General features: G+C 40.2%; 1 protein-coding gene across 1 annotated transcript in view; it reads right to left on the bottom strand.

Moving 5' to 3' along the window:
• cspg4 (chondroitin sulfate proteoglycan 4) overlaps window positions 1-13,491 on the bottom strand; it is a 74,480-nt gene extending 60,989 nt beyond the window's left edge. The window contains exon 1 of the mRNA XM_084934031.1: window positions 13,330-13,491. Within this exon, the coding sequence (XP_084790157.1) occupies window positions 13,330-13,405 (76 nt within the window). The 5' untranslated portion in view covers window positions 13,406-13,491. The remainder of the gene's footprint in view (window positions 1-13,329) is intronic.
• Window positions 13,492-13,977: the final 486 nt, after the last annotated feature.

Below are 13,977 nucleotides of genomic sequence, written 5' to 3'. Positions count from 1 at the left end.
ATGTTCATTAGTACGCCTAATCAATGAGTCAGAATTTGAGTCTATACTTGAGTCTATACTTGAGTAGGTGCAATTTCAGTAATTATTACCTCGGTTTTTCTATCATGAGATGTTTCACTCACCAGTGCTGCTATCTCTGCTATTTACCATGTAAAACACTAAGAGCCTTCAACATGAAGCCATAGCTTTCCACATAACTGACTGTGTACCTTTACATCTGAAAAGAGATCCACATTGCCTTTGGCAAGACAGTGGGTTGAGTTTATTCCACTTTGAGCTGCCAGGAAAATATTTTTCCTCACAAGTGGCTTGCACGTTGGACGACAGTATGAGTTTGCTGCAGCAACAGCTGCTGAGCAAGTTAGTGTTGAGACCTCCACCAAAATAGACAATATGACAAATTACTGAAAGGAAATCCTTACTCCTGCAGAAAGATAAAAAGTTTTCTTTTTTTTGTTTTCTTGTTTTTTTCTAACTGTGATTGATTGTATCAAGCTCCATTTTTGTCCAGTCAGTTTTTGGAGATTGTCCCCTGTCAACAAACTGATTTACTGTCTGGGCTGATAATGTCTGGCTGCAAAGTGGAAAACATAAATTTTGTTTAGAGAAAGTTTATTGTGGCTGTGATACTGCTTTTCAGAATCACGGGGGGATATTCTTATTTTGGCCTACACTTTCCAGGGATCAGATATTTCAGTTTTAAACTCTTAAACTCTCCTTCACTGTCTGCTAAAGTATGGCAGTGCTTGTGTGTATGTGTGTGTGTGAAACCCAAGACACACCCTTCCTAATCATGCTTCCCCATCCATAATGTCTCACTTGGCTCATACTACAACTGTAACTCCCCTTCACCTACTTATCTCATTTGAGACAGAACTCAGACTAATTACTCAGTAAATGATGATTGCTTTTTCACCTACTGATGTAGAAAGCTGATGTAACTGGTTGTATATTACAGATATATAGACATCCACAGATGGAAACCAGTGACCCAAATTGTTAGTTCAACATTTAAAAGATCTAATCCTTTTCAAAGTTAGTAGGAACTACAGTCTTAAACTACACTCCAAAGCTTCCCTCCAGCCTGCTTCGACTAAATGGCCATCTGTTTATATAACACAGTTTGTTTACTTGACCATTTTGCCTTTCCATATATGTACAAGATTAGTTTTTAAGTTTACTGGAAGGGCAAAGGGCAAAGAAGTACTGTGAGTTCGGTAATTTAAAAAAAACCAAAAACATTTGTGTGCATTAAAAAGCAGGAAGACAGAAAAACAAGTTCAGTTTTCCCCCCATTAGGCTGGCCTTGAGCTAATTGCTATCCAGCAGTTATTGGTTCCCTTATGTGTAGCAAATGTTCTCTCTTTCACTGCAAATTCACTATACAGCCTCTGGGGAGTATTCAGCAAGGATTGGACCACATTTCTAGGAGATTTTCATACTTAAAATGGGTTATATATATATATCATTGGTTAGCTTTATGAAATCAAGTGGAAACATTCTTTTACCTGCATAATTTAAACCTTACACTTAACCTTCCCCATCAGAAGACCATAAAAAGAAAGCAGCAATTGTGAGAACACAAGAATTCAGTTCTCTTCAGTCATATTTATATAGCACCACTTCTCAGGTCACTTTGCATTGTAGCTTAAAGACTGTACAGAAAGAAACCCAGCAATTTACTACGAGTAAACACGTGGTGACAATCAAGCTACCCAAATCTAAACCAAACTCAATAACATTTCAGATATCTGAAGTATCTCCTCTGTGGTAAAGTACAATGAAGAGTTGCTCTGAAGAGAAGCTTAGGAATGTGTTTTTGGCTGTTAGAGGACAGGATGCTCTGGGGTCACACATGGTCAGCTTCCCTTTTTCTGTATCTTCACATTCCCATGGGGACTATCCAATGGCCCTGGCCGGACTCAATATAGTACATCAGACTGCATAACTAGCCACAAAAAACAGGTTGTTCTTGGATCACAGTAATCCTTCCTTATCAACTGCATTTTTGGTTTGGCTGATTACTTGTTGACTTCAATGCACCCGGCTGCTGCTGTCAGTTGCTTAGAGTCCCGATTTGTTTTTCTCATTTTCTTTTCTTCTAATGAGAAGTTAAAGGGCAATATATATTTACTTCTTCTAATTGTTTTTAATAAAGCTTATTGTTGTTTTTGAGCTTGGTCTCCCTCCCCTTTGATGACACGTTAATAATGCGTTGAAATGGGAATACATGCTTAGTGATGATAGAGAATTATTGGGTAATGTAATGCCATGGTTCAAAATGATATGTGTTTTATGAGTGTGTTGGTCGCGTTCATGTAGAAAACGCTGCAAAGGCTTTAAGCCACTAAGTGAAGATGCTTCCAAAACAAATACAGCGAACAAACAACCTCTAAAGAGCTTTATAGACATGGGAAAGCCAATATTGTTACCATCAGATCAAGCCCAGCTAAGAACAGAATATTTTCCCATCATCAAGAGGTGTCTTGGCAAATGTGAGATGAGCCTTTGTGTTCTTTTTGGTCAGCAGTGGATGCCTCAACTCTTGCATGGATGCCATTTTTGCCCAGTCTATGTATTATTGTTGATTCATGAACTCTGACCTTAACTGAGACAAGTGAGGCCTGCAGTTCTTTAGATGTTGTTCGGGGTTCTACTGTGAACTCCTGGTTGAGTTGTTGATGCGCTCTTGGAGGAATTTTGGTTTTCTTCATTTGATAATGACTCTCACTGTATAACTGTGAAGGTTCTCAGTCATCCAGGTCATTGTAGTCTAAGAAACTTGGAAAGAAAAGAGTCTGGACTTCTTTAAGTTGCTTGAAGACGTTTCACCTCTCATCCGAGAAGCTTCTTCAGTTCTAAGGTCAAATGGTGGAGAGAACCAGAGGACTTAAATCTGGAGTCCCAAATCCTTAAAAATGGCTTTGTAACCCTTTCCAGCTGGATATATGTCGATGACTTTGCTTCTCTGTTGTTTCTTTAGATTGTGGCATGATGTGTTGCTTTTAGAAGTCTTTTAGCCTGCTTCACTTTGTCGGACAGGTTGTATTTAAGCGATTTCTCGATGCAGCAGGTCTGTCGGTCATCGGGCCTGGGCATGGCTAGTGAATACGGTTAATCACAGTTAATTCATGATTCATGAAAAACTGAATTTTCCTCAATATCCTGAATCATGTAAGTGTGACAAATTTGCAAATAAATAAGAAATCAGGAAGGGAGCAAATACTTTTTTACAGCAGGTTTTGAGGATCTGTTTTGCCATCACCGTGTGAAAGATTCAACACATAACTGCACAAGGAGCTTGTGTAACTTGGCAAAGCAGTGACGTGTGTTTCAGCTCCTCTGTGTAGCTGTTCTCTGCTTCATGCTACTGCAGACAGTCAGTCAAACTAAACTTCATGGGACACATCATTTCCTCTGGTTATTTTAAGCCTTCGTAACCAATGCAATGACGACATTTGCTCTGGCCCCTCAACACTGGGATCTGTGTGAGCCACAATGCATAAAGAAAACACACATAAACACTTTCTCTCACACGCACACATACACACAGCCAAAATCCCCACACTGGATCCCCTTTTCCTCCCTTCCTCCCTTGTCTCTTTCGTCAGCCTAGTGTGAAGCAACATGCTCTTGCTTGGCGCTACTGTCTAGCTATATTTAACTAGGCCATGCTATTCCAGAATGCCAGATCCCAGGGCTGGTGCTATCCCCACCCCCCTTGATTCTGTATGAACCCAGCTTGTAATGAGGCCACCTGGCTTCAAATTACTCAGGTCCCTCTGTGGTGTTGATCAAGATGTTCAACAGGATGAGAGCTGGCGCTGGTCTGCATGCTGTGAAAAGTGTCTGTCCTAACCGCAGCCCCCCGCTGCTGTGTTTTTGGAATAATAGAGCAGGAGACTAGCTATTTGGATAAAAAGGGGGATTTCATTGCTGAAAATCATGCATGTGGAAAAAAACACATCTGTGTTAATTTTTTTGGAGAATTTCCCACGTCACATCTAAGGAGTTTGCAGGAAAAACTCTAAACTCTGTCAGTCACCAAATGCACCAAGCAGAACTATGCTGTTTGTCCCTGGAGGTTCTTGCGCTGCAGCACCTCGTCTTGCCGTCCTGGAGCAAAGGCTTATAACAACTAGGAGTGGATGACTAATTAGAAGCACAAAAAACTATTAGTCTGGAGTCTGATGTCTCATGATTAACCACTGCAGCCTTGTGCTTGTGAGTCATACACCCTCTGGGCTGGAAGGAGTCCCCACAGTTGAAGTGGATTTCTCTATATTTAAAACAGTGAGTCATATTCATCTGCACACGACCACTGATTCACTTAAAAATAGCAAGCTCATTTCTCTAAGGAACAGTGTGAACAAAACAATTAAACTTGAGAAATGTGCAGTTCGACATATAATATATTGCCATCTTTTTTCATTTGCTGTACAGCATTTGATGTATTTTGTTTGGCTGACTGTATACAAAACTTCGTTTTCAGGAAGTTGGAGGGCTGCCAGGAGATTAATAATGGCTCCTGATAACAACCCAGTCTGTACATCTGTTTCAAGCAAAAAGCAACAAGCAACCCTGAGAATACTTCAAAACTTGGCTAATTGACATTCTTCCACCACAGATGTTTTGTCTATATTCGGTATGTGAAATCAGTGGGACAGTCTGATTAAAGCCTCCAGCTTTGCCTCGCTCCTAACTGACCAAGCCAGCTCCAGATGTTGCAGTGGAAACCTCAGGCTTTTCCCAACATGTCCTCATATGAATCAGCTCAACACTGGAAACATTTTTCCCATGATTCATGCTGCTTTTCCAGCGCCTGTGCTTGCCTTTTGTTACCCTACTGGCAACATTTGTCTGGTTCCAGGACATGTGAGTAACAGGCAGTGCAGTGTTCAACAAAGAAGGCACTGTTCCCCAATAAAAACACAGACATAATTTACGTCATATGATCATTAAAAAGAAAAAAACATCTGATGAGATGATCAACAAGACAAACAAAGAAGAAAGATTTTGAAAACTGATTTAGAGGGAATAAGTGATTCCACAAAAGGTCTTTGGAATGAGAAAAAATTTAGTTAATCCCTTTCCCCTCCTCCTTTTCATGTATTTTCAATTGATAAAGGAAACAATGGCAGCCAGAGCAGAATGGATTCTTCTTTATTCAAATGATAAAACAGACTGTCCTCAAAAAACCCCCCCAAAAAAACAAGAAAACCCCATAGAGGCAGCTCACATCGAGGCATCTGGTCATGCATAATTCCTGCTTATTGAAAACTTGGCCGTTCTGTGATGATGAGAATTTTCTCTAGAGTTCTCGTTTTGGGCACTAAACTCCCCGACAGCTCTTATCAAAAATAAACACAGTTCATTTGGTGCAGCCAGTTAAGAATGCAAGTCCATCATTCTCAGGGTCATAACACACTTTGAATGTAAATGTCCCACACAGATTCTGGCCCCATTGCGGTCCTACAGGTATCATAATGTGCATAAAATTATCACATTATTACAGTTTTGTTTTGTGGGCTTTTTTGGGGGGGATGATGGGGGGTGGGGGGGCAGTACTTTACTGTACAAGGTTGCCTGCTCCTATGCCAAAAATGTATTTTAGGGTGTGTCTAACACGCTGGTTCCTTAACAACGCTCATAAAAAAGTTTCAGTTCCTTTGACAGACTGAACCTTAAGTTTTGTTTTTTACATTCATAGCACCAAAACTGGTGTACACACAAAAAGTATCTTCAGTGGCAAGAAGAAAAACAAGTATTTCAGCAGGTGGTTTGGACTCTAAAGAGTCCTGGTCTTAATATTTTTGAATTAGCCTGAGGAGACAGAAGGCACTCTGACAGCTTAAATTCACAAGGGCCCGGAACAATCTACCTGCCGCCACCTTAAAAAGCTGTGTGTAACTATTTTTAGGAGTTTGGCCACAAACTTGGGCATTTTCATATAAATACTTGCCTTGAAAATCTCATCCATTTCAAACAGAAATGAAAATTTACACTGTCAACATGCATCGAATTTGCAGGTGTTTCTCAGTTTCAGTGTGTTTCAAATCTGGACCTTACTGTATGCGTGGCTAGATTCCCACACAGATATACAACCTCTAGTAATTTAAGCAAATGACAAAGCATGGCAACAGGATGTAAATACAACACATTATGTTGCAACGAGTGTAATTAAATATTCCATCAATAACCTTGGACAGATTTAAAAGGAAAATATATGTTTTAGCATGTGATGTTTGATAATTATTGCAATTCTTTTACCCTTTGCCTACACCTCCACCACCAATATCTCTCTCAAGCCATTTAAAATAATATTTTTTCTCAGTCATGTCTGCCGGTGGTATTCATTCACTACTTTGGTTTTTTTTTTGCCATGGTTTTAGAGAAAAATTATTGGTCACATTTTTTGTACAGTGTGGTGTTTTGATAAATGTCAGCTATTTTCCTCCCTTGCCGGCGCAGCTATAACCCCGTGCTGTTGCTGCTGTAGGTAAGAATTGCCGAAAATTGTATGGCGACGAGGTAATTGTAACAATCTGAAATTCCAAATTGTCACCTACAGACCTGAAATCTGGTTATAGAATCTCCATTACTCAACCGTACCACCAACTTATCTGATTGCCTTGAAAGGGGTTAAAACAGCACAGGAAGCCCTGCTGGAATAGCTTCTGAACGTCTAACTAGGGACAAAATCCGGGCCTGTGTTTATGCACAGAAACTCTTTTGTGCACACACCCCAAGCTAAATGACTTCTGTGTGTGGGCTATCTGCCTGCTCTGAGCAGATCATAACCCTAAAAAATAATCTGAGCCGCCTTCCAATGACAGCCAGCAATCTCAAAGAGAACAATGTTGGAAAGATCATCTGCCAGAGGAGTACAGAGTCTTCAAGGCAAGGGACATGCATTTGTATGTTTTGTTTTTCAGGGTTCTTGCATCACACTGAGAATAAAGTGAGCTATGATATGTACTTTATCACATGTGCTTTTGAAGACACTGAATGCCTCAATGTCACAATTTCTCTCGTACTTCGGCATTGACATCTACAGCTGCATAAAAGACAGCTTGATAAACTTGATATCTTCATCCTATGTTATGATTACTTTGTTACTCAGATTTAGTTATGTATGGCTCTTTTTTTTTTTTTTTATCAATGTAGTGATCTTTCCTGTCAAGACCTATGACAGGAACAGAAGGATTTGCATTACACAAGCCAAGCTCAAACTAGGACTATCAAAAATGCAACTCCAGATGCTCTCATGGCCCCATTATCAATTATATTTTTATTATCATATGGTATTTTAGAAGCATATGCACTAGACGCTGACCGTCTGGGGCTCCAAGATGGTTGTTTCAAGGTCATCCAAATTCTTGGGATCCCGCTAGCTAATGCAAATGATGGAAACTATGAAAACACCTTGTAAATTGGCTGGGGCTGTGCTGCTGAGGTGAAAAAAAGGATAAGGTGGTCAGCAAGCCCAACTGTTCTAAGGCCTTTTGTATTTTACATTTCTTGCTTGTAGCTGACTTGCTTATCTGACCACAGCAGCACGTTGTGAATGAGCACCAGTGTCTTGCTCAAGGACAAGCTGACAGAAGTTATTGCTTTTACAGCAATCAAACCTCTAAAAAACTCTATTATTGGCCCGCCACTGTAATCACTGAACAGACATGCTGCTCATTCTGTAGCTGCAGGTCAAATATAAAATTCTACCTGTAGTAACAAGATGAAGCTATAGAAAGGAAAGGAGCAGGGTAAGGCAGGTTGCCTATACAGCTAATTTTGGATTCTCGCAATGATGTTTGCCTCAGGCCAGAATCCTAAAAAAAAAAAAAAAAAAACAGTTAATAAACCACGACTCACTGAAACTTTCTCTCTGAAAGTGGCAGGATGAAACATCAGGCTGGCAGAAGTGAGGAAGGTTATATCATACGAGAAACATTATCAATATTGATAGTCGTCCATGCTTCGAGATGAAATAAGGGTCTTATTTCCATGACGCATTAAAGAAGGAGCTTGGCAGTGAGCAGAATGTTGTACAAGGGCCACTCATATACTGCACTTAAGTTTTTGATGACATGCACTTCGTCTGCAGTGCATAAGCAATCAGAATTGAGTTTTTTTTTTGTTTTCTTTAAGGCAAATGTTAAGATAAAAAAAAAACATAACAAAAACCCGCTTTCTCCTCAATGATGGGATTTGTATTATTGTGTTTTGAAGCAGATTATATCTCATATTTTCTTGGAAAATAAAACATGGCTGTGTCTGAACTGTCCACCAATTCGCTATGTAAGTGCATAAGCCTTCTATATCTTGACTGTGAATTTCCCCTATAGTGCACTACAAAGCAGTGAAGTGACGCTATGAAAGGTAGTGTACAGAAGAAGGAGCGCTACATCCATCGAGACATCATGTGTTGCAGCCTGTTTATCTGTTATGAAACAAACAAAAAAAAACAAAAAAAAAAAAAACAGAGACACCAGATATGGAGCTAATTTGATTTTCTTACTCTTTGAGAGTGCCTGGCAAGCATAATGCTCCTCAGATGTTTCAACCGTGCAGTGGCTCATCTCCTTCTATGCCAGAGCAACATGACTTTCAAATTACAGATTTTAGCTGGTCAATTTAAACTGTAAATGTGTTAGTGGAAAGTAGCTTGCTTATGAAATGAAAAGCATAATGATGATTCACAAAAGATTTGTAGCACAGTTGCAGTTTCTCTCATCCTTTTGTAAGTGGATACATTTACGGTAAAGTATGCAGAAATTAATAGGTGTGCATAGATTAATATGCTAGTAATGTGTATAGATTGTGCTGTTATCCGTTACAGTGTTTACTTATTCTAACTGTGTCCACTATGTAGCAAACACTATATAGTGGATGGGTGTGTCTGATGTTGGTCCACTAGGATCAACATGAAACTGATAAGTCATGTTGTGATGCCGTTGCCCTGCACTGTGGTGGAAAAGAGGAAAAAAAAGTCTTTCTTTATACAAAGCTCTTTTTTGGAACAAATGGTAAGCATTTCTAAAGTTTTCTTTATGAAGTTATGCAAAACAACAACTATATTACCAACTTTGCTTTTAGCCAAATTTAGGTTACTTATGTTGGTTTGCTTGTGATAGCTTTTCATCGCATTAGCTAACTTCTTGGCTAATGCTAACTCTAAGCTTAGAGAACATGATTGGTCAGTTGCAATGTTGAACCCAGCATTGTTATGGCAGTGTACTAACAACACTAACATGGATATAAGACGCTCAGTTTTAATACAAAAGCATTTCACTGTGAGCTACAAGCACCTGGTCCTCCCTTGAGAGAGAAAAGGCAGATGAGGAGCCGCACGTTCTTCCCTCCTTTTATAAACACAGATTTTTTTGTTTACATTTACTCCAAAAGCTACATTTCTATCCTATCTTAGCTTTACGTTGTGTTTAGACTAAAAGTTGAGGGAAGGGTCACGAAGCATGTCTGCGGGACCAGTACAACCTGGAATAAAGGCTAATCTCATCAATTTCCCAGCACAAATATTGGACTTATTAATCTTCTGTGCAGACACTTGTAGTCACACCATTTTCCCTGCCAACTCTCAAGGAACATGTGGAGGCCTTGTATACGGACACTTCACAAAGCCGAGGCAAATTCCATATTTATTTTTTTTTCTTGTTACCATAGTAACATTATACCCATGGGGAGATATCTGGCTCATATGCAGTCTTGGGATGCAAATCCCTTCGTTAAGCTTTGCAATTGAAAATGCAAACACATTCAGCAGAAAGACATCTCTGAAACACTTACAAATGTGCATAAAATATTTGATATTGTTTGTAGTAGATGTTCTCTTAATGTGTTATCTGAGCAATTTAGGAAAAGCTTCCTCAATTAGGTATATGGGAATTCAAACAGTGCTTTTGCGATGATAGATGGTATGTATTTCATAACATATTCATTGGCAGCATTTTGCACAGCAGCATTTGTTCTGCCAGTAGGGGCTTGTCTGTTCATATCTGTATTTTAGAAATGCCTACATCTCATAAATGGATTTTCAGAAAGCAAAACAAGACAACAAACAAGATACCTACTTTAGAAAGATTTGCAAGAAAAAAGGAAATCAGTAAATAAGTAAATAACAGCCAACAGTGGGAGTGGCAGTAGATGTGACTTCCTTAGGAACATCAAACTTTGTGCACTTATCAACAGACAGAAAAATGAGGAAAGACTCTATTACCAGGACAACCAAACAACGTGTATGCACTAGGGAGCTATTTATGATTTGGAAATAACTACCCATCCAATTTTTCCAAACTTTGTTAAAGGGCAGCTTTAAAGTCTGCTGAACAGATACAGAGCTGCAGGGTGTTTTAAAGACTCAGAACAGGAACACGTCAAGTCCAATTTCAGACATGATAAAGCGAGTTTCTCTTGATATGAAAAAAGTGCTCTCATAACGAATGAATACAGAATACTACAGATTTTCTGGCTGTGTGTCCAAAAAATATCGCTTTTGTTGCAGGAATTTGTATTAGAACTGCAGACATTACTTGCCACTGGCCTTACAGATAAGGTCAGAGTTCATGATTCAGAAACAAGAAGGTGACTGGGCAAAAATGGCATATGTGGGAGTGTTTCTAGGCAAAAAAAACAAAACACTGCTGACCAAAGACAACACAATTTCCCACATTTTCCAAAATACATCTGGTTTTAAACTAACACACCATTTAATAGAAAAAAAGATAATAGTAACAGTCAAATATAGTGGTGGTAATGTGATTGCCTGGGGCTGCTCTGCTGCTTCAGGATCTGGATGACTTGCTGTAATTGACGGAACCATGAATTCTGCTTTCTATTCACAAATCCTGAAGTAAAGAATATCTGGCCATCAGTTTGTTCCATGAAGCTCAAGCGCACTCTCATTTGGGTTATTCAGCAGGACAATGATCCGAAACACACCAGCAAGTTAGTAGCTTGCAATACAAAATGGTTTTGGAGTGGCCTAGTCAAAGTCTGGACTTAAATCCAATCAAGATGTTTTGGCATGACCTTAAACAGGTAGTTCAGGTAGTGGCTGAATTAAAAGTATTCTGCAAAGAAGATTGGGACAGAATTCCTCCAGAGTTATGTGAAAGACTTTTTTTCTGCCTTAATAAATAAAATCATCTTTTAAAAACTGCATTTTTGCATTAATTCACATGTCACGTGTGTACTATGAAAAAATTTGGGGTGATTTTTGGTAAGTGTGACATTAAATAAAAAAAAAATCAGAAACAGAGCAAATACTTTTTCACAGCAATTTAAGTGGATGAAAAACAGCAGCATAAGACTCAATTGGAAAATGGGATATTGCACCACAGAAGAAAGCTCATATAAAATGTTATGATAGTGGACGTCTCACTGTGCTGCTTGCTTCTGCTGTTGTGGCAGAAGTGATTATATTTCTCTGGACTTGGAGAACTGCAATAAAAGTGACTACAAGTCTACCACTTCAGTATGGGCATCCCCAGTAGAAAGGTGCAAACGACTTCAAAAATACCAAAGCATCTGGACACTGTGCATGCGTGCATGTCCCGTGACATCTGAAGACTTAAACACTGGGAAGAAATGAAACCCTCTGTAAGCCTTCTAGGATGCCCATGGAAGAATCCCCCAACAGCTTGTGGCAGGCATTTTGTAGAGCAGAGGGGGCCAAAATCTAATCAGTGACTTGGTACATCTGGTCAACATTAGCATTTAGTTCTCTAGGGTCAGTGGGTGAGTGCTGTTCACACTGAGGCACAGAGGATTGTGCCAGCAGAAAATTAGATGAGGAGAAATCGTTCCCCGGTGCAGTTTTTGTGTTATATTCTGCCACATTTTCAATCAAAGGAACATTTCATCTTAAATATGTGGAGAACTGCAAAGCTACTGTAACTATAACACCAACAAGTGAATGTGTACTTTATATCTAAATAAAGACATAAATTACAGTTATGCAAAAGGCTTCTATAAATCGCTAGCAAATAATATTTTTCTGTACTCAGACAGCACTGTTTGCTCAGTGTAAAGCTAATTCTTCAGCAGAGGGGTCACTGTCACGCCCGTCAGCGGGGTTTATCTAGAAATGAGCAAACAGAATGGCAGATGACTCTTTTCATGCTTGCCGTGAACAGATCACAGTGCCGAAGAACTGAGTCCAGCTCCCCGGCCGAGCTTTGACTATGTGCCACTAAAACAAAGCAATACTCCTATATGCAGATCAAGGGACACTTTTTCACTTTAGCTGCCAATGGAGACATTTGTCCAGACTTAATTGGAGTGGAATTTTCAGCGAGGGTTTGAAAATCTGACAGCAGGGGGAAAACAATGGGCCCAACAGCTGCTAAAGTCCAAGGCTGAACATGCCAACTTGCCATGTGTACAACTTTGTGGCAATGTGAGTTATTTAAGCTGTTTGAAGACAGGAGGGTTTCATTTCCCATTAAGACACACAGCACTCTGCATCTCACACAAACTGCACTTGCATCCAGCAGGACTAAACTAGCTCATCATAGTGAGAAAGTATATCTGTACCTCTTTACTCTAAGGGATCATTGTATAATCCTTTGGCCATCAAGCGGCTGCTTCCTGTAAACGCACACACACTGCCTCTCTCACTCGTTTACTAGCACCTCTCTCTCTCTCTCTCTCACTGCTACTTTCATCTCTCTTCTCTCTTGCTGGATAAGGAGCGGCTCTGCCTGCCACTGTGCACTTCCCCTCTGAAAGAGCCATTCATTGCTGCCGGCAGCAGGACTTCAGCTAAGAGGGCTTCAACTTCTCTACCTCCTGCCTTTTGGCAACACGCTTTCAATGCAAACATTCCCAAGGTAAATGTGCTCACTCATTCAGCTCACCACAGACTTGAAAGCAAAAAAAAGAAAAAAAAAAGAAGAAAAATGCGATAGAGGAGAAGCCGACAGATGTTGCCCCAGCCTTTGGACAAGTCGTCAGACCATTGCTCATCTTTTCCTCAGTGTATTGAGTTTCATCGAAGAATATAAAAGGTTTTACAACAGTGAGTGACATGTGTCCCGTGAGAATGAATAAACAGCAGTAAAAGGAAGACAACTGAAGATCTGATGTGGAGTTACTTAGAAAGTTTGTAGCCCAGTGCAGCATCTGTAAAGGACAACGTTGATACTGGGTTTGTTTTGAGGGATTAACTTGTCAGCCAACCATGGTTGGATTTATGCAGAGGGGAAGCCTCAGACAGAGATGGTGATCTGATCTTTTCCTGTGGATCTCTGACAAATGGGAGCAGAAGGGGAGAGCCAGGACACTAAAAGAGGGATTTGCAGTGGCACTTACCTCCATGACCAGGGCTGGGGAGGCAGAGCAGTACACTCAGGAAGGCACCAACAAAAACCAGATGCAGGGCTCTCATATTTTCGTTGCTGAAGAGTTAAGTCCTCCACTGTTGTGTTAAAGACACTCCATTCAGAAGAGACTGAATGAGTTTCCAGTTTTGGGACCTGCTACAAGATACTTCTCTATGTGAAGGGGCAGGGCTGGGGAGGGGCCGCTAGAGGGACGCCTTCGTTCCAACCCCAGCCCCTACCCTTCTCCAGCACACTTGCACGTGCACACGATACACACACACACACAGATCTTCAAAGAATGGAAAATCATAACCAGACTCTCTTTGCTGACCCGACACTTACATATTTTTACAAGTACAATACCCGTTTATACATATATTTGTCTCTCATACGCACGCACACACACACACACACACACACACACACACACACACACACACACACACACACACACACACACACACACAACAAATTTACACGCATCAATTTACATGGCTTTTGTAACACCACACAAATCAAAACTCGTGTCAAAAGACACGACAAGCTCACTATCTCAGTGGATTTTTCCCTTTTGTCTCAGTCTGTAATTGGAGTGCCCTTTAGAGACCAGCAGCTCCTGTTTGCAAGGATAAACCCT

Source organism: Perissodus microlepis, chromosome 7 (assembly GCF_051167445.1).
Source record: "Perissodus microlepis isolate ML-2025 ecotype Zambia chromosome 7, ASM5116744v1, whole genome shotgun sequence".
Lineage (NCBI taxonomy): Eukaryota > Metazoa > Chordata > Actinopteri > Cichliformes > Cichlidae > Perissodus > Perissodus microlepis.
This window is presented reverse-complemented; position numbering and strand designations above follow the sequence as displayed.